The 26,006-nt window shown below is 31.9% G+C and overlaps 1 protein-coding gene across 17 annotated transcripts in view; it reads right to left on the bottom strand.

Annotated features, from left to right (window-relative positions):
- RyR (Ryanodine receptor) overlaps window positions 1-26,006 on the bottom strand; it is a 98,901-nt gene that overhangs the window by 44,509 nt on the left and 28,386 nt on the right. For 11 of the 17 annotated variants that reach the window (XM_085188063.1, XM_085188071.1, XM_085188079.1 and 8 more), the window contains 37 exons: window positions 22,512-22,630; window positions 21,725-21,794; window positions 21,306-21,505; window positions 20,315-20,497; window positions 19,853-20,024; window positions 19,565-19,734; window positions 19,346-19,470; window positions 19,024-19,227; window positions 18,728-18,897; window positions 18,141-18,331; window positions 17,445-17,585; window positions 16,959-17,113; window positions 16,656-16,797; window positions 15,950-16,160; window positions 15,763-15,840; window positions 15,339-15,469; window positions 15,027-15,117; window positions 14,523-14,672; window positions 14,055-14,208; window positions 13,330-13,457; window positions 12,989-13,069; window positions 11,619-11,718; window positions 10,420-10,537; window positions 10,248-10,328; window positions 9,721-9,833; window positions 9,429-9,540; window positions 9,113-9,249; window positions 8,662-8,787; window positions 8,085-8,202; window positions 7,647-7,785; window positions 7,121-7,192; window positions 3,513-3,658; window positions 2,923-3,066; window positions 2,275-2,449; window positions 1,820-2,017; window positions 1,319-1,424; window positions 311-422 (listed from right to left, as the gene is read on the bottom strand). In XM_085188063.1, the coding sequence (XP_085044189.1) occupies window positions 311-422; window positions 1,319-1,424; window positions 1,820-2,017; window positions 2,275-2,449; window positions 2,923-3,066; window positions 3,513-3,658; window positions 7,121-7,192; window positions 7,647-7,785; window positions 8,085-8,202; window positions 8,662-8,787; window positions 9,113-9,249; window positions 9,429-9,540; window positions 9,721-9,833; window positions 10,248-10,328; window positions 10,420-10,537; window positions 11,619-11,718; window positions 12,989-13,069; window positions 13,330-13,457; window positions 14,055-14,208; window positions 14,523-14,672; window positions 15,027-15,117; window positions 15,339-15,469; window positions 15,763-15,840; window positions 15,950-16,160; window positions 16,656-16,797; window positions 16,959-17,113; window positions 17,445-17,585; window positions 18,141-18,331; window positions 18,728-18,897; window positions 19,024-19,227; window positions 19,346-19,470; window positions 19,565-19,734; window positions 19,853-20,024; window positions 20,315-20,497; window positions 21,306-21,505; window positions 21,725-21,794; window positions 22,512-22,630 (5,063 nt within the window). Of the gene's footprint in view, window positions 1-310; window positions 423-1,318; window positions 1,425-1,819; window positions 2,018-2,274; window positions 2,450-2,922; window positions 3,067-3,512; window positions 3,659-7,120; window positions 7,193-7,646; window positions 7,786-8,084; window positions 8,203-8,661; window positions 8,788-9,112; window positions 9,250-9,428; window positions 9,541-9,720; window positions 9,834-10,247; window positions 10,329-10,419; window positions 10,538-11,618; window positions 11,719-12,638; window positions 12,739-12,988; window positions 13,070-13,329; window positions 13,458-14,054; window positions 14,209-14,522; window positions 14,673-15,026; window positions 15,118-15,338; window positions 15,470-15,762; window positions 15,841-15,949; window positions 16,161-16,655; window positions 16,798-16,958; window positions 17,114-17,444; window positions 17,586-18,140; window positions 18,332-18,727; window positions 18,898-19,023; window positions 19,228-19,345; window positions 19,471-19,564; window positions 19,735-19,852; window positions 20,025-20,314; window positions 20,498-21,305; window positions 21,506-21,724; window positions 21,795-22,511; window positions 22,631-26,006 lie in introns of all 17 variants that reach the window. The other 6 variants (XM_085188147.1, XM_085188155.1, XM_085188181.1 and 3 more) reach the window with 4 other exon arrangements.

The following is a 26,006-nucleotide window of genomic DNA, read 5'->3' as shown; positions in this document are numbered from 1 at the left end:
TATGCAGTTTTTTTGCATTAAGAAAAATATAATATGTATGAAATATAAAACGGCAAAAGAACAGGATTGGATAATTCAATGAGTATGAAGAACAAATAGAGATTCCTTCTCATTATATACCTTTAGGGGGTACTCTATCTTGGAAAATATAATGTTCCTATTGTTTAGTTTTTTTTAAATTGTAACAATATTTAAATTTTTTATCCTACCTTTTCGATTATTAAAATACACGGCAAAGAATTATAAAAAGGTTGAGTAATATCTGTTTTATTTAAATATTTTTTTTATAAATAATTATGATTTTCCTTACCTGTAATTACTTTGGTAACAAAGCGCCGCATACAAAGTGAGTGTATGAGAATGGAAACTTAGTAATTTATCCATCTCGATCAATTCCAGAATATCGATACATCTGTCTTCCTCTGTAAAAATAAACATAAAATAAATAATGACAAATACAAATATAAATTCATCATTCTTTTGGAATCTATATATATAAAAGGACTTGTCCTCACTGATTGAGGTAAGACGCACGCACAGCCGTAACCGCTGTGCGTAGAAACGTTAAATTTGGACAGATGTTTACTTTCGTAAACTGGACATCCACTAAGAAGGGATTTTGAAAAATTTTAACCCTAAAGGGGTGAAATAGGGGTTCAAAGTTTGTATGGAAAAAAATTTAAATTGGCACCGATTTTTATAAAATTTTAAATTTAGATTTTTAAAAATATTTTATTGAACATACGTTTTATGGTTTTCTAGAATTCACCCCTTAAGGGTGCAAATAAGGGGTTGAAAGTTTGTACGGAAAAATCTTTAAATCGCCACCGATTTTTATAAAATTTGAAATTTAGACTGTTAAAAATATTACATTGAACACATGTCTCGTGGATTACCTATTAGAATTCACTCCTAAATAAGCAAGCGCGCGCGATTGACTATGATATAAATAGCTGAGAGATGAGACAATGATATAAATAGCTGCGCGCGTCCGCTAGTATATATATATTTTTATTTATGTAGTGGATAAAATATTTACTGATAGTCATTAAATTACAAGCTGTCCTAAATGACCAGATAATTTCAAAATTTTAGCCTTGTTATATTATCTAATTTAATTTGTATTATAAAAATGCCTACTGAATATCGAATATCGCCACATTCCACTCAAATTTTAAATATTGAATGTAGAATGACAACGCCATACGAAGTACTCGTATATATATATATATAGAAAACGAGAGCATTTCCCCGAGTGAAAATCGAAACCACAACTATCCCTTGTAGAGTCAGAAACTATCCAATAAGACATAATCACCAGGTATATGTAAAGCCAACATGGACACCGCATCTTCACAGAGCATGGACCATCCTCGGATGTCGGATAGTTTTAACGCGTGCACTTGTAGGAATTGATTTGGTACCTGAAATTTAACAAAATGTAATACGTTATAAGAAAAAATATTAATATTATTTGAATTATATTTATGATTTATCTAAGAAGTAGTTAGTTTAACTCAGTCTATTTCCGTATATTTCAGTATACTCTGCTATATTTTTATGTTATATTTTATTAATACGAATATCATTCTTTCTTTCAAATCATTACCAATGCTGGCTTCCAAGCAAAAAAAAATACTATGTTTAAGATTTTTAAGATAGTTTATTAGTGGAAATAAAGGTAACTAAAGAATTAAATCGAAGACACACCAGTTTCAAACAGTATTTTCTATTAACTGTCTTCTTGTTCTATTCCCTTGAAATATATTTTTAAATTAACAGTAAAAATAAATATCTATATAAATTAAATGGTCCATACCCTAGCCCACTGATGCGGTTTTAAACACTGTATTTTCAACCTTGGCGGGAATTGAGGGTTAACGTGTTTATCACTAGTGGGTAATACCGCAGCACTTAGTGGCAAGCTGGTGGAAGATCTTCCTAGTTCTATTTGTAGGATTTCCTTGGAAGTTGCCTCTACGAAGATTGCTGGGAAGAGCTTGGTTTCTGGTTCCATCTAAAAGAGCGGACGAAAATTTCAGCAGATGCTCTTTAATTAATAAAAATGATTGATGATTATTTAAATTTTCTCGTAATGTTTAAAACATTTTAAAAGTAATCCAAATGAGAAAATAATATATTGTATTTATTCAGTATAACTAAACTCAGTATTCACAAAATAACAAAACAATTTTACTAAAATAAACACATAGAGTTCTATGTGCTTATTATAGCTGAAGTGATCATTTTCTCCACATTTCTCGTAAAGCTTACCTTAAACTTGATGCTATTTTCTTTCCCCTCACAAGTAAAAGCAACAGTACCAGTGGAAGTATCTACAGAGCATCCTATGAACATGCCCTGGGACGCCCCTTTCGCTGTTGCTTCAGCCATTACTTCATTGTATAGCTCATCTGCGCGAACCATGTAGCAAGATTGACGGTTTACACTTAAAATAAAGATTTAAATTATAAAAATATACTGCACTCGCGGCTCCAACCATTTGGACAACAAGATTACGGTAGGGCCCAGGAGAGGAAATTTAAAGTAACAAAAATTCTAAAATAATGTCTACGTAGCCTGTCTATTGGTAACTTCAGGGCCGCCAGACAATAAGCGGGAAAAATTAAATAGTTGTAATGTGATCGTCATGTAAACTTTAACTTCGTGGGCTTACCCAACCAAAAAATATGAAATGAACTATTAAAAATATAAAAGAAACTATTGGCATACATTCTTCTTACAAAAAGATATATAAAATATTTTTTTAAAGATTTGTAATTTGACTCAACTACAATCTTCTTAAAGTAATATATTACCAGCACAGAAATAAATTAGTAAGAATCTAATCATATTTTGCTGATTTTTACAAATTATAATATCTTTTGACAACAAAATAAATAATATAAAAAAAAAACAAACCTTTCAATAACACGATCGTAATCATCAGTGATGATAACAGATGATTTAGTCACTTTGTTCTGATTGAAGTCCTTTGAATGCAAGTGGTACTGTGTGGTCACCCATCCTATGTACACATGGGTTGGGTCTTGGCCAGGGAAAATCCTAAAAAAATATAATTTAATGTATATTACACTGAAAAAAAAAACTATCTATATCTAAAAATATTAATACAAAATTAATTGAGGCCATCGTGGGACTACGTGTGACTTAAAATGCGATGGTTGAGGATTTGATTCCAACTCGGGAAAAATAATTATTTTAAGTCTGAGCTTTAAAAAAAAATAAGGCGCGGCGTTGAGTAATGCACAGCACACATTATCTCCAATATTAGATGATGTGTACAACACTAGGTTCCCCCTGCGTACCTGGTATGTACATGAGAAAAGAAAATAAACACAAAATTACATTGTCAAAAATTTGTGAATGATATGACATGGTCACGAAGTCCACCATCAGGGAAAAGGCTAAAACTAGATTTATTAATAATTTCTGTCATGGTGAAAAAAAGTTTATATTATAATCCTATTCTTTACTGACGAAATACTTACCTAACTCCATAGAAGTACTCATTGATGAGCTTCAAGCAATCCGCATCGAATATCTCGTTGCCGACCGTCTCCGTAGCAGCCGCTTGTAGGGTGCCTGCCGTCATTTGTTTACGCTCTTGAGTCGGCGTTGTTACCGCTAAGTTAGTCTGTGAAGGAATTTAGAAACTTTTGTTTTAGAAAATTGTATTTTTAAAGGATTTTTCATCGTGACACAGTATGTCACTTTAAGCGCGACGGTTGTAGATTCGATTCCAGATTCAATTTCAGTAATAGTATTAAGTTGCATAAACGCAGTACGGCGCAGTGGATCATTTGGGCTATTTCCGCCTGAAGAGAGCTACTTAAAGCTAAAAAAAATAGTCCTAAAAGTCTTTAGAATTATATAACTTAGTATTCTGCGAAAACACCTAAAGCCTACAGTGAAGCTGGAAAATTAGGTAGGCTAAGACCTATTAATAGACTGGGATCCGGCCGTTGAATCCTGCATAAACGAGTTTTCTTAATTAAACCCATATTAATGAATAATACATGATTAGTAGAACAGATTACACCTGGGTTGCCTGGAAGAATCCTGCCGCAATCACCTTTAATTACATTTTTTCGTAACTCGTTTTTGGAGAAAATTGCAGCGATACGTTTTTTATATGAATCGCACATCATTTGAAAGATAATCGCATAAGGAATTGGAAAATTAAGGGTTGCCAGCTCTCAGTCTGCCGCAAGTCTAGGGTTGCCTGGTTTAAACATGTCACTAAATGTTAATAATTTGCACTCATGTGTTTTTTTAATGAATTATATATCAAATTAAAGCTTATTTTTTTCTGAACACTATAAAACAGGGTTGCCTGGAAAATTCCTGCCGCAAACAGGGGTTGCCAGCGTTTGAAATATTTTATTCCGGTTCCGTTTGACTATGAGAATAGACGATGAAATGCGCGGTCTGCCTTATGTTTTAAAGTTAAATATTATATAATAGAAGGTCAATCTTAAAATCAATGTTTATTCTAATTGTTCACCTGTTAAATGATGATTTTAATCATATTAAGTACACGCAGAAAACTATTTAAAGATGAAATCATTCTTATTTTTCAAGTAAAATAATAATCCATAATATTGAGTCTTCGCAAAATTTATTTTATAAAAAATAATATTTAGTTAAATAACCCTTTTAAAACAACTAAATTATCTAATTAAGTAAATGTTTACAAATATCGATTTACTATAAGATATTAATTACAACATGTTTCCTTAATATGATGAGAGGTGACAATTATCGCGGATATTTTTTTTATTAATTAAGAAAATATGGAAAATTACATTTCAATAAACAATCTCTCTCTCTTCGCCCTCTGCTTGTTTGATTTGACAACGCCGTCCGTATCCGTAGAAATAACTATGGCGCCCATCTTTTTGGTACGAATATTTAGGTTTTTGGAAAGTAAATGAAAACTATTCACCAATAAAACTAATTTCATCTAATAAAAACTATTAAAATATAGATAAAAAATGTCGCTAGCAAGAACTTGTCCGTCTATGCTGATAGTTTTTAAGGCATTTAGGTCTGAAAGAATTGTTCTTATAATTATAATAAAGCGTAATCACTCACACACGTCCCTAACTTAGTGTAATCAAAACTGAGGCAATTCCCACGGCCACAATTGTCTACATTTTATTAAACTATATAATATTAAACATTAAAGTATACTTACGTTTTGCATTAGAAAATAATTAAAAAATACTTCTTTATATTTTTGTTTTAAAACAATGAACTCTTTGTAACACTGTAAATGATAACCGTGCATCGTGTCACTATTTAAAAAAATGTCACTGTATTTAAAATTCATTTTTTGGCGAAACAATAACATAATTTTACACTTTTGGAGAGATTCCTTGTTAAATTCTATCACATTTTCACTCCTGCCGCACAAAAAACACGTCTTCATTTTTGTCAAGTAAAAACGTCTTTATTTCAAAACGAAAGGTAACTAACTAAGTAATATGCTCAAAAACAACTCATTTGGCCATCTGCACTTTCATTGCATTTAGAAACAATACATCTTCGAAAATAATTTTATTGCATTTGGTTTGCTTTGTATCGCGCCGCAAAATGTTTATCTATAGTAAAAAATAGCCAACTAATTGATATTTGCCGACTCTTGGTCATAAACCGTAAATAGCATTTATTAGTCGGCATTACTGTCGGATTTTCTTCGAATTTATTTTGCTAACTTAGTTTTGTTTATTATAATTCTATTATATATATTTCTTTCCTATGCAAATTATTAAAAATTGCGTGAGAAAAAAAAATTGCGGCAAGCGTTGTCAAATCAAACAAGTAGAGGACGAAGAGAGAGAGAGAGAGAGTTCATTGAAATGTATTTTTCAATATAATTAATAAAAAAAATATCCGCAATAATGGTCACCCTTCATTATATTAAGGGAACATGATGTATATGTATGTATATTAATAGTTTATAGTAGATCGATATTTGTAAACATTTATTTAATTAGATAATTTAATTGTTTCAAAATGGAAATTTAAATTAATAAATAAATATTAGTATTTAGAAAATAGATTTTGCAAAGACTCAATATTATAGATTCATTATTTTACTTGAAACATAAGGATGATTTCTGCTGCCCCATGATCTTTAAATAGTTTTCTGCATGTACTTAATATGATTAAAATCATCATTTAACAGGTGAACAATTAGAATAAACATTGATTTTAAGATTGACCTTCTATTATATAATATTTAACTTTAAAACATAAGGCAGACCGCGCATTTCATCGTCTATTCTCATAGTCAAACGGAACCGGAATAAAATATTTCAAACGCTGGCAACCCCTGTTTGCGGCAGGAATTTTCCAGGCAACCCTGTTTTATAGTGTTCAGAAAAAAATAAGCTTTAATTTGATATATAATTCATTAAAAAAACACATGAGTGCAAATTATTAACATTTAGTGACATGTTTAAACCAGGCAACCCTAAACTTGCGGCAGACTGAGAGCTGGCAACCCTTAATTTTCCAATTCCTTATGCGATTATCTTTCAAATGATGTGCGATTCATATAAAAAACGTATCGCTGCAATTTTCTCCAAAAACGAGTTACGAAAAAATGTAATTAAAGGTGATTGCGGCAGGATTCTTCCAGGCAACCCAGGTGTAATCTGTTCTACTAATCATGTATTATTCATTAATATGGGTTTAATTAAGAAAACTCGTTTATGCAGGATTCAACGGCCGGATCTCAGGGTATAACGAGAACTGAGTAGTGTGTCAGTTTCAAATAGGCGTATAGAAGTTGTTTTAAAAGCTACAGATTCTAATGGGTTAATATTGCAATTTTTCTCAATGCATCGAGTATTGTTCATACTTTATAATTGTCCCATTGAATTATAAAAATATTTCTTTTCGTAATTTTTTATGAAGCAAGAAAATTAACCTAGAAATACACTATAAAAATACATTAGAAAGTTACACATAGAAATCGTACACTAAAAAATAAGTAGAAATGTTAGAAGTATGTTTAGAATTTAAAAAAAAGAAGCAACAAAACAGAGTAGTCCAAGACAACTTAGGCAAAGTTCAACGACAAACTTACATTTAAGCCACCTTGGCTTCCGTACAAATTGGGCCTACTAGGCCTAGCTTGCGTGTTATACCTTTGATTCGCCTTAGAAAAAAACATTATTAAAGTAAATATTCAAAACAAAATGCAGTTTTAATTTCAATCAGGGCTTATTTTAATGCAAATGCTTTTTATTAATAAAAAAATATATTTTTTAAAATGGCACTTAATAAATAAATCGAAGGATTCATTCAGGTTTAACAAAAGGTTCAAAAAATTAAAATAAAAACAAATTTACTAGTTACAAACTAAAAATGCAAACAAATTGAAAAATAATTCCAAATGGTCTACTAATATATGTAAGTTACTTATTATTATTATGAATAATTCATCATACTTAGAAAAATATCAAAAACTTTTCATTATACGAAAAAGTATTAAACATATTAAAATAGAACATTATCATATCAAATAAATAACTTACGATATTTAGCCTTCCATTCTAACAAATTCTATAGGAATATTAAAAGTTATTAATTAAAATATTATTTTCAATCACCTGAGATACTCTTATCTGTGGATTGGGTCGTCTCATGCCGCGCTCGGGCGACACTTCCGTATCGCTGAACGGATCTGGTGTTTTGGATTTACGCGATTTTCCACGATCGCCGCTTTCGCCACGTTTGCTTCGGAAAAATCTGCGGAAATTGAATTGAGGCTTATTATAGAAGGTGTCAGTGATGTAAGGTATGTAAGGTTTCATGAACTAACAAAATTATTTTTAAAATTAGTATTAAATTTTTCAATTGTTTCATTTGCATTTTCAAATACACAGAACAGCAGAAGCCATGATTTGACGTCATACTGTCTTGTAAACAATATGTCAAATAATTAACGCAATCTTTGTGCATGGGTCATATATAAGTCCAACGATGTCAATGATATCGCAGAAGTTAACTTTTAAGCAAATCAAAAGAAAATAAGAAAACAAAAATACTTGAAAGGAGATCTCCCTCTCTTATCGGCTTTCTTATCTTCTTGCAGATTTTGAACGCCAAGTTCATATTTTGCCATTTCCGCTTCACTTGTCGATCGATGCATACCGTTTACTGGACCTAAAATGAAATAATAAATTTTAACATATTTTTTTACAATTCAATCCGCAGTGAAAAAGTATGTAACGTGTAATATAACAGGCTTTGTTAATGTTTTAATTTAGGTAGTACCGATAATATGATCAGTTAATATGACTGGAATGTTATTAGAATCCAAAGTTTCATTGTTGGTTCTGATAAAGAATAAGAAATAGAAAATTCTTGGCATCATTTGGTAAATGTTTTTTGTAAATTAAAATATAACAAATAAAATATTTGAAAAACATTAATTTGGCACTAAGTTTTTTGTTTAAGCACATTAATACTGTCATTATGCAATTGCATTTCTTTTAAAGATTATGTTTCTCCTATGTTTAAAAAATCTCTAAACCAAAAGTTGTCTCGAGAATTATTAAAAGCATATTGTTAAGGAAGAGTAGAAAGAAGCACAGGTTATTATGGAGCTTAAAGCTACAAAACCTGGTTGCAAATTGTAATTCTGTATCGTAACCCCTCGAGGGATAGAACCTTTTCGGGGAGGCCGTGGCGGTTGTTTTTTAACTTTTGATGTCGGCATTTCTTCTTGATTTTCATCATAGTGCAGACCTTAGGGGTTGGAAAATATAGGGGTCACACAGAGGTGCAAATAAGCTACATTTAGGGGTTGAAATTGGAAGTTCAAAAAGTATATACAAGGTATAGATTTATTGATATAATTGGTTATAAAAAAACTAAAATTAAATAATTTCATTATTTTAAATTTGATTTACAAAATATTGTTTAAGATGCTTCCGTAACTCAATTTCGCAATATTCTACAATATTTGTACATTTTACTATGTAAACTAGAAGAATGATGAAGAAAGACTTCATCATGGCGCAGTTGTGAAATCAAAAACTTAGCTATACAACTACATATTTTTTTACTATACCTTTAATATCATTCATAGTAAACCCACTCCTCATGATCTGATCAATATGAGCTGGCATTTGAGCTTCAGTGGCTTCCTTCATTAGAATTTGTTGGCGTTCTTTGATCTCCACCCAACGACGAGTTTTTTCTTGTTCACTGAAATATGTATTTTATTTTTTATACGTTTCAAAATTACATTAATCTTTATTATATTATACTCTTGCTACTAACTTGAAACATCAGAGGAAGAGCCACCAACAAATTCAATTCATTTTATTAAAAAAAAATGTCATCTTAGATCTATGAGTGTGAGAAAATGGACAATAAACACTTACTCTATAAACTCTGATTGACATATAACTGGCAAGGAAAGACGAAGGAACTCCCAGTTAGCTTTCTCCATCGTTTCAAATGTGTTGTGAGAAATCTTTAAGCATGGAGGTGTATCTACAATAAAGAAAAATATATAGAAATTTGTATATGTAAAACATAGAAGCTGATGCTTTTACTCTGTCACACTAATACCAAATCTATCTCAGTATTTTTTTGTACTATTATTGTTGTTATTACAGTTAGTACAGTTATGTATGTATAAGAATTTACAATAAATTAATATAAACAACTTACCTGACCCAGCAGGTATCCTAGTAACATCTATCCTAGTGTCGGCCATTTCGTCTGTGTTCTCAAATATCGGCTGGTCTTTGGTGTACCAATGTGTGACGTCACGTTTCATATTCCTGGAAAATATTTAACAATATGCATATTTATATATTCTAAGTATTATGGACAAAGTATGGGCATATAGTAATAACACGTAAAATAGTGGCGGGATTTGAATCCTGGCACTCTTGACATATCCGAAAGTTATCGTTTATGAAACTCTACGTTCACATTCTGCTCAGTAAATGCTAATTTAATTTTTTCCAACTGGCGAACCTATGCTGCGACACAGCGCGGCAAAAAGTAGTGTAGAGACACCAGTATAAAGAAATTTAAATATTAAATATTTAATTTCCTAGAGTGGGAGTTGAACTGATGACTGGAGATTGGGGGTTGGTGAAGTTTATAGTCACACGCTTATATTTCTGCGTCATGACTACCGTTATTTTAGAGTTATTATTATTAAATTGTGATGAATAAATACTACTTACACACAAAATGGTTCGTAGCCTTCTTGAAGACCGCATGTCGTGAAATATTTTAAGGAATTCACATCCTGACCGTATGAGAGTCTAAAATAAAAGAAAATAATATGTATTACTATATTCAGATACGTACAGTAAAAACATAAATGTGTGTATGTATTTATAAAAAGGTTCTTACCTTGCCTTTTGACCAACTCCTAGAGTGCAAGCTGGTACAAAATTATCACCCTGTACATCAGCGAAGGTCGTTTCGCCGCCCAGAGCATCCATCAATAACTCTCCGTTTAGGGAAAAACCTAATAATTATCACATATTAGAATATGCTTTATATTTGAAGCTTGGATTAAAACGAAAAATTAAAACGTTAACAATAAATTACCTGTTTCTAATCGAACAATATGGTAAATATGTATATTGGATTAAATATGAAAATTGAAAAAAATCTTTGAATATAACCTACCCTACATCATTAAATTACAACATATCGAAAACAAATAAATCGATAATTATCATGCATTCGATTAACTTTACGAGTTATTCACACAAAAATATAGACTAAATAAGCGTTAATCATTTTATTAATTACTAGCAAGCGGTTTTTAGGGACTTTCATAATGTCTTGAAATGAAAAACAGTAAAATAAAATTGTCTACTGTCGTTGTGTAGAGTAGATACTGGTATGTGAAGGAATAAACTGAAAATACTTGTATTGTGGTTGAGAAAAAAATCATTTTTAAAATATTATTCATATTTAACACCAACGACTGAATTATTTCAATGTAAACGCGTTTGTTAAGATCTGAATCACCATTTTTAATCTGATTAGAAACAGCCCGACGTTGGGTTCCGCCACTTGACGCGCAATGTCTCAAAAATGGGCGGAAAGTGGAGAAAGGAGTGTCTTACCACTAAATACCTGCTGCTTATCTCGCGAAAAAAAGCAGTTAATGTTATTCTATGTGTTGTTCATATTTACATTATCATGTTTCAAAATGCTTTTTTAAACTGTTTGTGAGTTGACCTCTATTTTCTAAACATGCTCGATGTCAAATTGTATTAAATCTAATTTAGAATTCTCCCAAAGCAAAGCGATGATGTTACGCCAACAGACGCTTTTTTTGCCGATTTGTCTATAAGCTAAGTTGAAGCCTGGCGTGACATTTTGATAGTGGCTAGAGCATTTTTACATAAATTACACCACGAATTGTGAACATATTTGTAGGGTTATTTAAAACCTTTAAGGCTGCTGTCAATTTTGACGCAAGCCAAATATAAAAAAAATAGAAGTTTATGAAAATTTCTATGACTTGCCATATGTAAAAATGCTCCCACCACGCCTCCAAGCAAGCTAAGTGTTGCCAGTCAAAAGTTATTTACTTATCGTTTTATCAATGAGATCTAGGAATACGCCTACAACGTCCCCCACCGCCCATTGCTTGCCAAACGACTCCGTACTACCGGAGTATACTTTTTCCTCCTTAAAAAGTTAAACCATTTTTCTTAGGATTTATCGTAAATATTGAATACGTCGCATAAAGTTTAAAGGAATATATATTTTTAAGATAATATAACCTAAAATCTATTCTATAAAATTTAGATAAGACTTCATCAATCTGATATAGGTAATTTTGTAAACACATTTGTAATGTAATGATGAATTATAAAATTAGGGGGTATGTAGGAAAATATTTACAAATGACTAACTTTGGGGGACTCCGGAAAAGGGAATGCATGTACCATTCTGAACATACTCATAAATACGCGATACCACAGGATTCTAACACTTTGAATACCATAAAACACAATGACATCGACATCAGCTTGTCTGATAAATGTTTGACAGTAGATTAAATAAGTAATAGTAGTATACAGTGTGTATCGAAATGAGAAAATATTTAAATTTCTGATTTAGTATATTCGTATGTAAAGTGAATTTTGTTGCATATTTAATTAGTGTGAATACCACGTTTATTTTATAGGTTACTTAATTTTTATTGCTCGTTTTTTTGTATTACGGATTTTTTAAGATGTAAAATTTTTATACCTAAAATATTAATTTAATTAATGAACGCGATGATTGTGGATTTTTAATTCCCGTCAATTTGGGAAAATGATGGTAATATGTGGCAGTGAGATCCCATCATCAACATTAATTTTATGGCAAAGAGTGTACAACAGAAAGATTAATCACAACTTCCTCTAAACCCATCCCACAAAACATACGATATTGTCTAATCAGACACATAGATAACACATACATTTTAGTATGCAACATCGATCTACTTACATGCCAAATGACAAAGTTAGCCAATAATAGATGATATATAATTATATAAACATTAATAACAAAATACAACATTTATCAGACAAGGGTTTTCCGTTATTCCGTTGACTCACTAATAGTTTGGTCGATCACGTCTAAGAAGCAAGCGACTATGTCACCAATTTTCAATTGTTGTCCAAACGTGTCGCTGGTACCACCGTGCCATTTTAGTGACTGTATTTCAATTAATTATTTAATTTACGTTATCACTCTGAGACGTCACTTAGTTTTTAACTGACATTAAATAGGTATGGTATTTTATTTATAGATCAAGCAAGAATCGAACTTGCTAAATTGTTATGGGTATATTTAATAACAACATTTACATATATGGCCACATGTTTGCGCACTCTTTAATTAAATTATATTTATATATAGGATATAGAACTACTTTACATTAAAGGAAAATCAACAAATTACTTACATTATATCCATCAAATGCCCATGAGTTCTCATCTTGTCCTAGCATCATGCCGGGAGGCATATCCGCATGGGCCCAACCAACCTAAGAATATAAAATTATGTTTATGTTAGTCTATCTGAAGTTCTGTGCAGGAAGCAGACAATGAAAAGTAAGAAACATAATAAAATGAAATCTACGCAGCTTACTTCAGGGTGGTCAGGGCTCATCAATTGTGCTATTAATAATAATTTATTATTTTCAAATGATACACAATGTGTACAGAAAATAATTTGATCAAATTACTTATTATAAGATTAAAATTGTAAAATAAATAATAAATAAAATAATAAAGTTTTACTAACCCGCATTGGTCCAGCGGTCAGAATTTCGAACTCAAAGTACCACTTTCCGGAACTGACAGCGTAGTTCTTTTCAGCTCTGTAAGTTCTAAAATCCGCTTGTTTCTGTTTAGATGCTTCCGCCAATAAAGCTGAAAAAAAAATATTCCTTATTGCACAGAGAACATGTAAGAAGTATAAAATTACAAGGTCACCTAATAATGTACGAGTAGACTTATTTCTAAAACAAATTTATTCCAGCTAACCAGGCGAGTAGAGTTTGAATCGGCCGCCAAATTTAATTTTAATAAGAAATTAAATGTTCACGCGAAATCAAAAGATAATAAGGTACAGATAATAAGAAAGTCATAAGAAATATTTTTTGTGGAGTGACCTCTACGGGGTAAAAATGGCCGTTCATTAATTATCTTACTGTTTTGTAACTCAGTAAGATGCCGTAGTACAAATTATAAGTAATCCTTGTTTAAAATCATAGTCTCGCATGTTTCTAAGAAGTAATCCGAAAATGAATTACTAAAATTAAAAAAATATATATTTTTTCTTACAATAAAATATATAATAGAACTTCATAAAATTCAAAATATAAACGAGTTAATTTATATTTTGAAGTAACTAAGTTCTAAAAGAATTTATTTCTAAAGGAACTCTTTTTCATCCAACCAATGGAAGTGGACTACTTTCAAACAGCAGGAAGAGAATACAGTGCAGTACATATTAGAGTTAAATACCTTCATGTTGTTCTCCAGTCGGTGGATCCAAGTTATATCCGTACACCAGCAAAGTTCTTACAGTTTCTGATGCAGTATCGCGATTGGCTTTCTTGATCGCATCATCTACTTTCGGATAAGGAACTAAATGTGGAGATCTGTGCATTTCTGGGTCCTGAAATTTAGAATTTATTTGATTTCCATTAGACAACTTTCATATTGTAGTATTTTTGACATTTTGTGGCTACAATAAAATAAAAGTCACAAATTGAATTAAAGAAACAAAAAATAACTATGGCATGCTAAGGCGATCTTCTCACTATTAGTAACCATATTGTTGAAGATACTTTTTTCTTTTCTTTCTCACTTACAATCATTCTTTTTTGCCTAGTAATAAATATAGACTTAAGACTTAGGTAAGAAGTATAGACTTAATAAATACAAAACATTTTATCTTTAAAAATATTAGATAAAAAACTATATGCGTACCTCATTAAGTCCATAAGTCCATCCTTGCTGTATCCTCTCTCTGGCCCACAAGTTATGAGTATTTTCAGCGAGCTGATCCACTAGCTCATCCATTTTCGGTGTTAATGTTACAGCACTCAAGTCCAAAGGTGCTGGTTTGTAGCCGTTAGACTGTATAAGGGATTTTAAATTCAGTTATTATTGTAAACATATGAGTATATGTAATAATTTGAGGCCAAAGGCTTGTTTAGTTTTTGCTGCCCTTATTTCCACAACTGTCAGTTACAATTTGACATTACATTACAGAAATTACAGGAGGTAACGATAGGGTTTTAATTTCTATGAACAAGCAAAACAGAAATTAACCAACAAAATTGGCCGCCATTCAAAATCAACCTTAGGCTATTATACCTACTCAGCCTGCTCGTAAAAAAGCCACTGAGAGCACAAATCGTTTTTTTGTTATATTTCAACATAATATATTTAATTTATTGTTTGTAAATATTTTAAAATAATATCACTTACTTGCATGAACGGCTCGTTAGGCAAACGGACGTTGCGAATGCGCGCTGGCGGTTTGTCCAGACTTATGTAATATCCGAGCGCTAAAATTGTTCTATAAAAATATTGTAAATTTATACATAATTGTTTATAGTACACATTATAAGAATTGGGTAGTTAAATAATATTTAAATATCAATAGCTACAGAAGTTGTTTATTATTTCATAGGTAAAGCAATATAATACTCAAATGTGACTTTATTCAGGTATTAATTTTATTTTCTGATCAAAGATTTTTTTTGAAAATATTTATTTACTGTACTTCAATAAACTCACTTCAAAGTCTGTACGGCCAATTGTACATCGTATCGCTTTTCCGCTGCGGGCAGTCGTTCAAATGGTACTAAACAGGGATGAATTCGACGAGCATCTTCACGGTTATCACCGTAACACCAACCGGCTTCGATCTGGTAATAAAAATATTATGTAAGACTTCTTCGTTACTGACAGACAATGATAAATAATTTCTCAAAATTCCAACGGGAACAGGAAAAAAAAGAGATGTTCCGTTTTAGGAATGAAAACACAATTGGGGCACCAGATAATATCATTATGGCGCAAATATACTAATATTCATTATAAAATTTTGATTTATTTAGATTAAAGTATGTGTTCAATATGCGGTAAAAACTGTATGAAACACTTTTCCTAGAAAATATTTTATTTTATTAAGAATAAATAATAAAATCTAAACCTGTACCTTATTCATGGCCCACATCTCGTGAATATTTTCGGCGAGTTTGTCGCGAATTTGCTCAATGTAAGTCGCCAAGGTGATCTGAAAATATAATTTTAAAGAAGTTGTGCAGTTTGGCTATAATATAATAAAATCTGTAGGCGGGCGAAGCCGCATTTCAGTCTCTAGTTAATCATAAAAAAGTACTTACAGACAAAGTATCAACCGGCGTCGGTACAAACGCCGTATCGTCTTGCACCAACGGCGGACCAGCTAACGCCCTCTTTGCTAAGTTACCAAAATAAAAGCAAGGTTCCAGGTTCAATATCTGTTGAGGTAATAATGATTCCACTAATGGAGAATATCCTTCAGGCGCAGCGTATCTAAGACGACCATGCTCTCCACCGAGAAGGAACCGGCAACTGTGATGAAGCAAAAAGAAAATTGTGGTAACTATGGTTGTTCGATCCCCATTCGGGGAAAATGATTATATTTAAATTATTTTCATTTCTCTGTTTTAGTAGACAGCACGCGGCTTTGAGTTCTGCCACTCAATATGCAACGTTCCAAAAATTTTACGGAAAGCGGGAAATGAACATCGAAGTTTTATTTCTAGATTCTCTCTGCATACCATTACAAGAATGCATAGCCAGACTAAATAACAGATTCATAATATAACTGTGTTCTATATTTTACTATACTTTTCTCAACTTGGTTTTCGGATCGTGAAATCCAATGTTGCACTTTAAGCCGTAATCGATACATCAAGTTACAGTCGTTTAATTTTTAATACCTTTAAAGATTTAGATACATAGGTACATCTATTTCAAAATTATATTTATTATAATATTAATTCTATAAATTCTACTAACTTCAATACCTCTAGTAATAAGAAAACATTTTTTCTATTCATATACCTTAGTTTACTCGAACAACTGATCACAGGGAAGAACATGCCTTCCAAGTTGAAGTTGGTAAACGAACCTGTGACCCTCACGCCGTTAAACATAAAGTTGATTAAGGGCACTGTCAGATCTAGAGCACAGCCTATGACGTCACCTGGAATTATATACATGGAATGAATATTATTATTTAAATAAGTAACAAGTGTACACAAAATATGTATCATTTACCGATTTACGTTGTATTCCGCATATAGCAGGTAAGCAAACGAAACCTTAAAGAAAGTCTAATAAGTATAAAAATAATAAAATCCATACCCTTCCTAATAAAAGGTTCTTCAGCATGAGACCTATTGACAGGTGTCTTCCTTCCTCCCGACCAAAGAAAGGCGCCGTCAAAGCCAAAGGAGTACAGATCGTCGCCTACACCATTGCCTCCCCATTTCTCACCTCCTCCCGGATAGGGGACGTACCTGAAGAATAAAATACATATACGTAGTTAAACATTCATATACTAGCTTTTACACGCGGCATCGGTTCTGTGGTCAAATAGAAATAAGTAAAAGTTTTATATGACAAATTGTAAGTGCACGTGGTAACTCTGATCGCAGGTACAGTCACGCATCAGCCATAGAAAGAATTTCATAATTCAATTCCTGAGAGATGTTATGTAAAAAAAACTGTAGTATATATATATAAACATATTTACTAGTAACATTTAGCGAAATAATAATTATGATTTTTAAGGGTAAAACTTAATTTTATCTTAAAACACTCAAATGCTAGAACAAAATGAATACTCACCCAGAAGTATTGGCCCATCCAATTCTTAGATGAGGCATCATATGTGTTGTCTTCTCGATATGGTCCATTGTCACTTCGAAATACCATTTTTGGTACACTGCGGAACCTTCTACACGACCCACAAATATGTTAGGTCGTACGCTAAAAAAATGTTATAATATTATTTAGTAGTAGAAATGTTATATTAACAAAGAAATGTATAACTTACGTACTAGATAATGACCAAAAACTGTCATGGATAAACATAAAATGTTATTAACACAAAGGAACATAAAATTATATTGTTTTAGATTCACGCTGTATCCCGTATATTGCAGAATTAGTCCTGTCTACCCTAGTTTTAGAACACTCCATTTCTCATTTCCTGCTTAATTTTGTGAGACTGTGTGTTGAATGGAGGATCTCAACATCTCTAATATATCAGTAGAGCAGGAAATTAAAATAATTCATTCCCCAGAGTGGGAGAGGAGTGGGGTTAGGAGAAAATTAAAAAAAATATAAGACCTTGTGACTTGTCACTATCTTTTATCGTAAAATCAACAGTACGGTCAACAAATTATGGCCGCCCTGAAGTTAGTATAGATTCTTACTTTTGCTTATTATATTCCCGAGTATACAATCCGCAAATATTCAGAAAGGTTTACTTCAGAGCAGCCACAACTCGTCAACTATACTATACATATTCTATATCATTACCTAGAAACATGATCGACCAACTGCGTCTGCAACAGCAAGTTCTTGCCAGGCAGTAAATAATCGCATATATTGTTCTGAGATGATCTCACTGCAACCCCATTACCCACGCAAAGGGAACATAACACGTCGAGGACTTTTGGATCTCTACCGTGTTTCTCGAGCAACGATATTATTACTTTTATGTGTTCGTCCTGTAAGGAAATTGTTTTATATACATTTTGAAATGTAATTCTTGCTGGAAAGGAAAAACAATCAAAGTTTTGGATTCGAAAATCCTACGTAGTTTACTGAACTCAAATATCAATTTACCGCAGTCACAATATTTTTTTTTTACAAAAATATAATATATATTTAACAAAAATATAAAAATAGAAATCCATTACAAGTAAGCATAGTGTGATATGTAGTTAAACTTTTATTCCATAATTTTATACGATTTTGTAATTATTAACTAACTTATTTTTGAAAATAATCTTTACTACTTTTAATACTCTAAAAACAATTAATAATAACTTAAATTAATATTTTAGTATATACTAGTAAAGAAATAATAAAAAAAAAACAAATAAATAAAAAATTTCAAATACCCTCATCATATTCAAAGCCTCAGGTGAATCAATGAGCACGCAATGCAATACATCAAGCATGCCCGTTCCTTCTCCAGAGGCTTGAGAACCAAGTCTTGAAAATAACCAGTTCAGACGGTTGGAGTTTGCAAACTGGGCGCAGTTTGTGTGATTACCCTTGATTATGGCAGCTGTGAATGTAAAACACCAGTAGGTACATTTAAGTAAGAAGATGTCATCAGTGAAGAAATTCCATTTCCAATTCCAATTCTAAACTTTACAACAAGTCGACTTAAACTCTAGTTTTAATGACTTACCCAACAATTGATATAAATATACAGATATCATATCCCAACTCTGTCCGGATTCATCGCCAGCCAAGAAACCAGCTAAGAAACCCTGGGATGTGATAACATTGATTTTGTCTATCGCTTCTAAGATCAAGTTCAAAATGCCTTCCTCTTGGAATAAGTCCTGTCTATTGCGAAGTGCTCGGAATTTATTTTGTTTTTCTTCGTGTTCTGTTAAGAAATAAGGATGTTTGTAGAAAAAAAAGAATCAGAAATATTTTGTTCTTGTGCGTTACGACTGCTAAATTTGTATAATATTTAACTACTAAAGTATATAGCAATCTCTTACCCATGTCTTCATCAGGTTGTGCGAAGTAATTGATCAAATCTTCTAAGCACATGACCATTTCTCCCAAATTGACAGACGCAAAGAACATAGAGTGACGTCTGTTTTCTTGTAACGTTTCAAGGCCACTAAAATAAAGTTTTTAAATAAATACTGCCTTAAATTTTTTAAATCAAGCGATTTTGTATACAAATAAAAAAATGACAATAATTCACTACTTACTTTATAAATTTAGTGAAAAGCGAAGAACATTTCCTAATAACCCTAGCAGTTCTAGATTCTTCCTCTTGAGACCTAGAGAAGTCTAAACCGTCATCCATTTTGCCTTCCTCGTGTAGTATCGCTTGTTTCTCTTCCACTTTACCCACACCTTTCTTTTTCGTTTCGTATGACTGAAATTAAAAAAAATAATAAATACATAATCATAAGGTTCTTCTTCCTAGTTCCAAGTTTTAAGATATAAGATATACGAAACCAAAACATATATATAAAAATACCACTAAAACTAACCTTGTAAGATAACCAAAGACCAGTTTCAGAATGTTGTACAATGACAGTGGAGTCACCGTACTTTATAATGGGTGCACCTATAACTTCTAGATCCTTGTCTTCCAATACAACTTTCTGGTCATCCTTCTCTTGGCGGAGGCAGAAGGCGCAAGATGCTGTTGTGGCTTCCTCTCTGTTATAGCAAATGTTAATATGATGTTTTTTTTATATTTCTAATACATTTTTTTCACGTTTCTCGTTTTTTTTCAAATGCAACGTGGTAGGCGGAGAGAATAAGCCGTAGAGACACTTTACAAATACACAATAACAACTTTTCATTTAAAAACTGTGCACCTACGAGTATATGCACAATTTAAATTATACATAGCATATTTACAAAAATAGAGAATCTGTGCATAAAAAATTAAATACAAAAGTAAAATAACTCATTTAAAAATCAAAAATAAATCACAATAAACGTACCTGCTAACCAAATACAATTCATTCTGATCGTTCACACCGAGGTACCGTCCGGTGGTAATATGTCGAATTCTCATGGGATGGTACCAGTTAATGAAGCCTCCTGCCCATTTGGTGCGCGCCAGCTCGAGCCGCCAGAGGGAACGCGCTTGAGACATTACTGAACCACCTTCGTAGACTACGATGCTGGAATTGTAAAATTTTATGGTTCATTAAACAATATTTTTTTTTGTTTTTCGTTAATTACTATTACCTAACTGATAATCGACACTAGTACTATTAACTCAACTTTTATAGATTAAAAAATTCTTGATATTTTATTTATATTTTAAGTTAGTATACAAATATTTTAAACTTTTTACTATTTATTTTTACTAAAAGTGAGGTACGAGTATATCTCGTGAAGAAGATTGCACTTGTCAGACAATGCGTACAAACATCGCTATTTACTGAGCGAGCGGAACAATTGCATCTTTTGTTTTATATCCAATTACTCAGACATATAACTACTAGTTGCTGTTACTACACTGGAATACTTTTAAACGTTTTATTCTGGAGACCTATTTTAATATGTATCTACTAATATGAAATAGATTCATAAAATCATTAAAAAAAGAAAATTGAAAATTTTCTTTAATCATAACTCAAATTTAAGCTAAGTAACTATAGCTAAAATATAAAAAACATAGCATAATTTTAGATATTATAATCAAAATTTCAGATTTGTTATATTTGATCATAAAATAGTTTCTTTTTTTCCTTTTACATTCTTGAGTACAGTTTTGAGGTGACCTTATCCTCCAGAATGCCCCAGGGTTTCCCCTAAAGCAGCTAGAGGCTCGAGGACTTGCAACAAGCCTCTATATTCTCATAAGATTACTCAAAGAAAGAAAAACAAAAATGGGCTGTCCCTAATAGCCGGTTCTATGAGTCAATTGAGTCGAATTGTGATAAATAATAAACCAAAAAAAAGCAGAAAACAAAAATAACTTACTTCTGCCCCCCTTCCTTACTCCAAGTGCTTGGTATGGTAAGACACTCGTCCCCCCCATGGAAGAACCTGAGCACGTCCCCTCCGAACACGTAACCGACGTATTTCATACGAGATATGCCGGTCCCGTACGGCTGCACCGACCAGTGGGTTACGTGGAACGAGGCGTTCACTATTGATACTTCGTTTTCTTTTGTTGTGTGCTATAAAATAAATATTTATTAGTACATATATCATTGGCGTCAGTGGAGTGTATAAGGGAGAGTGTTTAGACACTGTGTTCCCCACTTTCAATTCAACGCTTTGTCTTGTTATCATAGCGAAATAAAAATATTAAACAATTTATTCCCCCAATAAGAAATCGAACCCAAAACTGTTGCGCTTACACACAAACCTCAAATAGTTTTTTACAGTAGACTTACCAAATATCTCTCAGTAGCGACAGACACTAGAATCAAATCGTCACCCACACGCACTTTTTCACCCTCAGATCTATAACAATTAAAATATAATTTCTTAATACAAAATACGACACCATCATTTAAGTTTATAAATAGCAGAAAAAATTAAAATAAAAATGGCATCACGCTTTATCCCGTATATTAGCAGGATAGGCAGAAGCAACCCTTCTCGTCCAATTTCTGAAATATTGCGAACTGAGTGCAGGAACTAAACACCATGTTTTTCTCGATAAGAAATCAATATAAGGAATATAACATAATAATAAATAATAGAGGCCAGTTGTGGCACAGGAGCAAAGTGCATCAGGAGTAAATGCGACAGTTTGCGGGTTCGATTTCTACTCGAGAAAATGAATTTCAATTTTCTTATAATACTGTACACACGTATACAAAAGTTCACTGGGATTCCCTTTGGAACGTTAGTGAAAGACAACCCCACACAAACCATTAATCGTACTCCATTTGTGAATTGGATTGGAAAAAGATTGGATAGAAGGATAGACGCGTTGAAGCATTGAAGGATTGATTTAAAAAATATACATACTTCCTATTTATATGATTTAATTTTATAGTTAGGGATAAAATGTAATTATATTGACTAAATTAGGACCAAAAAAATATGTTGTAAACAGAAAAAAATAATTACGAATTGCCCAATGCCTAACTTAAGTACAAACAACTTACCAATACTTAAAATTATAATATAATTAGAAAAAAAATACTAAAATAATAAAAAAATATAGTTTACCTTTGTTTACTAGCAGGATGAAGGGTCCACCAGCACGCCTCGCCCTGAGAGTGCTCCTGCAGACCGACGTCAAACGCCAACTTATCTTGAGAGGACGACGTAGATAGGCACGCCAAGTACTGGAATTTAAAGATTTGTCATCTTTTGCGATTTTGTAAAGAATATGAATTTCTTACGAATTACTGTCACGATTTTATGAAGTTACTAGTGGGCCCGGACGCGGCTACGCCCGCGAAAATATAAGCCTAAATAATTAAAATAAGTTAAAAAATAATAATAAGTGGAGATTTATTATTAGAAAAAATATCTGAGTAACCGAAATGAACAAACAAAAGAAGTAAAAGTAACTAAAGGAAATTCTTAATATTTGAAAAAGTACCTAAAGTTAACCGTGCGCGCGTACTAAACATTTTTCTATATTAAATAATTAATAATTTTTGCGAACAATATTAAATAAAATCCCAAATGATTAAAATTACGATATTTTAAGTGTATAACATCGGTATAGATAACCGAACTGAGATAAATTAATTATAAGCAGCAAATAATTACATAAAAAATAATAGTAATTCGAAAATATATAAAAATTTACTTAATCATCAAAATCATCTGCCCGTTCGCGTCGGTTATACTATACCACTCGGTCTACCACTAGGTCATTTGGAATCAGTGACATCTTATTTATTAGAATGTTATACAGTAAACTATAATTTCCATCAAGATGAAATGCTAAAAGTGACTATTATATTTATTTTTATAAGGATGAATATCAAATTATAGAAATCATCTAATTTTTGTTAATGTATACAAATCTATATCGGCGCGCGCCATGTATGCATTAAGCAAACTCACTTTGGGTGACGTTTTCTTAAAACAACAAACTTTGCAAGCCGTTGCTTAGCAACGCGTAGCGACGATTGTTATTAACATGGCGGAATAAATTGCTTGTCAAATTAATTATTTTAATATATTGGTATATATCGAAAATATTACAAATTCGAGAAAAAAAAAGTATCCTATGTTCATCCCGGGACCCTCAAGTATCTCTATATGAGTATTTTATCACAATTAAATTAGCGGTTTGGGCCTGATTGCGTAAAAGACAGACAGACAGACAGACAGACAGACAGACAGACAGAGTTACTTTCGAATTTATAATATAGGTATGGATTAAGTACTTTATAATAATACTAGTGGGCCCGGGCGCGGCTACGCCCGCGAAAATATAAGCCTAAATAATTAAAATAAGTTAAAAAATAATAATAAGTGGAGATTTATTATTAGAAAAAATATCTGAGTAACCGAAATGAAGAAACAAAAGAAATAAAAGTAACTTAAGGAAATTCTTAATATTAGAAAAAGTAAAGTTTGCCGTGCGCGCGTACTAAACATTTTTCTATATTAAATAATTATTAATTTTTGCGAACACTATTAAATAGAATCCCAAATGATTAAAATTACTTATTAATATTTTAAGTGTATAACATCGGTATAGATAACAGAACTGAGATAAATTAATTATAAGCAGCAAATAATTACATAAAAAATAATAGTAATTCGAAACTATATAAAAATTTACAAAACCATCAAAGTCATCTGCCCGTTGGCATCGGTCACACTATACTACTCGTAGGCTAGATCATTCCGAATCAGTGACATCTCCTTAATCATTTATTAGAACGTTATACAGTAAACTATAATTTCCATCAAGATGAAATGCTAAAAGTGACTATTATATTTATTTTCATAAGGATGAATATCAAATTATAGAAATCATCTAATTTTTGTTAATGTATACAAATCTATATCGGCGCGCGTCATGTATGCATTAAGCAAACTCACTTTGGGTGACGTTTTCTTAAAACAACAAACTTTGCAAGCCGTTGCTTAGCAACGCGTAGCGACGATTGTTATTAACATGGCGGAATAAATTGCATGTCAAATTAAATGTATTTTAATATATTAGTATATATCGACAATATTACAAATATAAGAAAAAAAAGTATCCTATGTTCATCCCGGTACTCTCATGTATCTCTATGTGTGTATTTTATTACAATTAAATTAGCGGTTTGGCCCTGATTGCGTAAAAGACAGACAGACAGACAGTTTTACTTTCGAATTTATAATATAGGTATGGATGGATGGATTAATATACCGTAAAGTGTAATATATTCGTATAAATATTTTTTTATTTATTCAATGGCTGCTTTCATTTAGGCTTTTGCCTGAAATCATTGAAAGTACACGGATATTTTATTTAGCTTCACGCTGTATCCCGCACAAAGCGAGATAAACAAAGGAAACCTAGTAGTTTCCTAGTGCTTAATATTTTCATTTCTTCCCTCTTGTAACGACGCTAAGCCCGACGGTGAATTCCTCAAAACTCAAAAAATCGACGAAATGTGGTGAAGTGTCTTAATAGGAACAGAGTGTCCTAACACTAGGTTACCATGTTCCCTCTGCCTACACGTACCTACTGCTATGTACGGGATACAACGTCAAGGTAAAACAAACAAACAAACAAAACATTATTATAACTTATAACTAAATTCAATACAATCAATATGTAAATTTGAAATCAAGAGCGTGTTTAAATTATATAAGTACAATCATATTGTTTACTTTACAACCTAAGGTTTGCGCATTGCAGAGATTGCAATTCAAGTTATACGATTGCATTTTGCAATGCAATAAATGATTTTTAGTACTTAAAACTTTATGCAAATGAACTATTATTAAAACTAAAATATTTGTTTTTAATTTATTAGCTTCAAACTCTATTCTACATCTTTAACAGAGTAGGTAGAAACGTAGTGTTAAGACACTCCGTTTCCAACCATCTAAATTCGAGGCATTGCATTTCGATTTTGCGAAGTTGTTCAACCACGCTTTGACTTGTTACGAGAGCAGGAAAATGAAAATACTAAGTTACCGAAAGTGGGAATCGAACCCACAACCGTCGCATTTATTGTCAGGCGTTTTACCGAACTAGATATTTAAGAATTTCAAATTTTTGTCCTCAACCTATTGATTTCCTTGAGGCCAAACAGAGTAGTTCTAGGTTCTCTGTAATATGAAGCTATACAGTTTTCATCGTATGGCATTTGCTAATTACACTATTTATCTAAAATTATACGAATTAAATTCTAGTTCATCACTCCGTTTAATTACTTTTTTATTAAAAATCTAGAGGATTAAAGCAGGCAGATTCCTCTGGGTGGGAATCGAACCCACAACTGTCACATTTACAGTCCCAGTTTACACCCCTGCGCCACTACGGCCTCGATGTGTAAGGTGAGGTACACTATATTAATTATTAGTTTAGCTAAAACCCCGTTTAGATTATACTGTACTTTGTTCTATATTATGGGTCCTGTCATGCAACAGGCAATCAACGTGAGGAAATCACAGAACTGGGTTTCATAGGCCTACGTACGTTCAAACATATATGCTAAATAAACTTCAATATTTAGCTAGAAGATAAATCTAATA

The sequence above is a fragment of the Heliconius melpomene genome, chromosome 1 (assembly GCF_056956725.1).
Source record: "Heliconius melpomene rosina isolate 202511_hmr_F chromosome 1, ASM5695672v1, whole genome shotgun sequence".
NCBI lineage: Eukaryota > Metazoa > Arthropoda > Insecta > Lepidoptera > Nymphalidae > Heliconius > Heliconius melpomene.
Note: the sequence above shows the minus strand (reverse complement) of the source record. Positions and strands in the feature narration are given on the sequence as shown.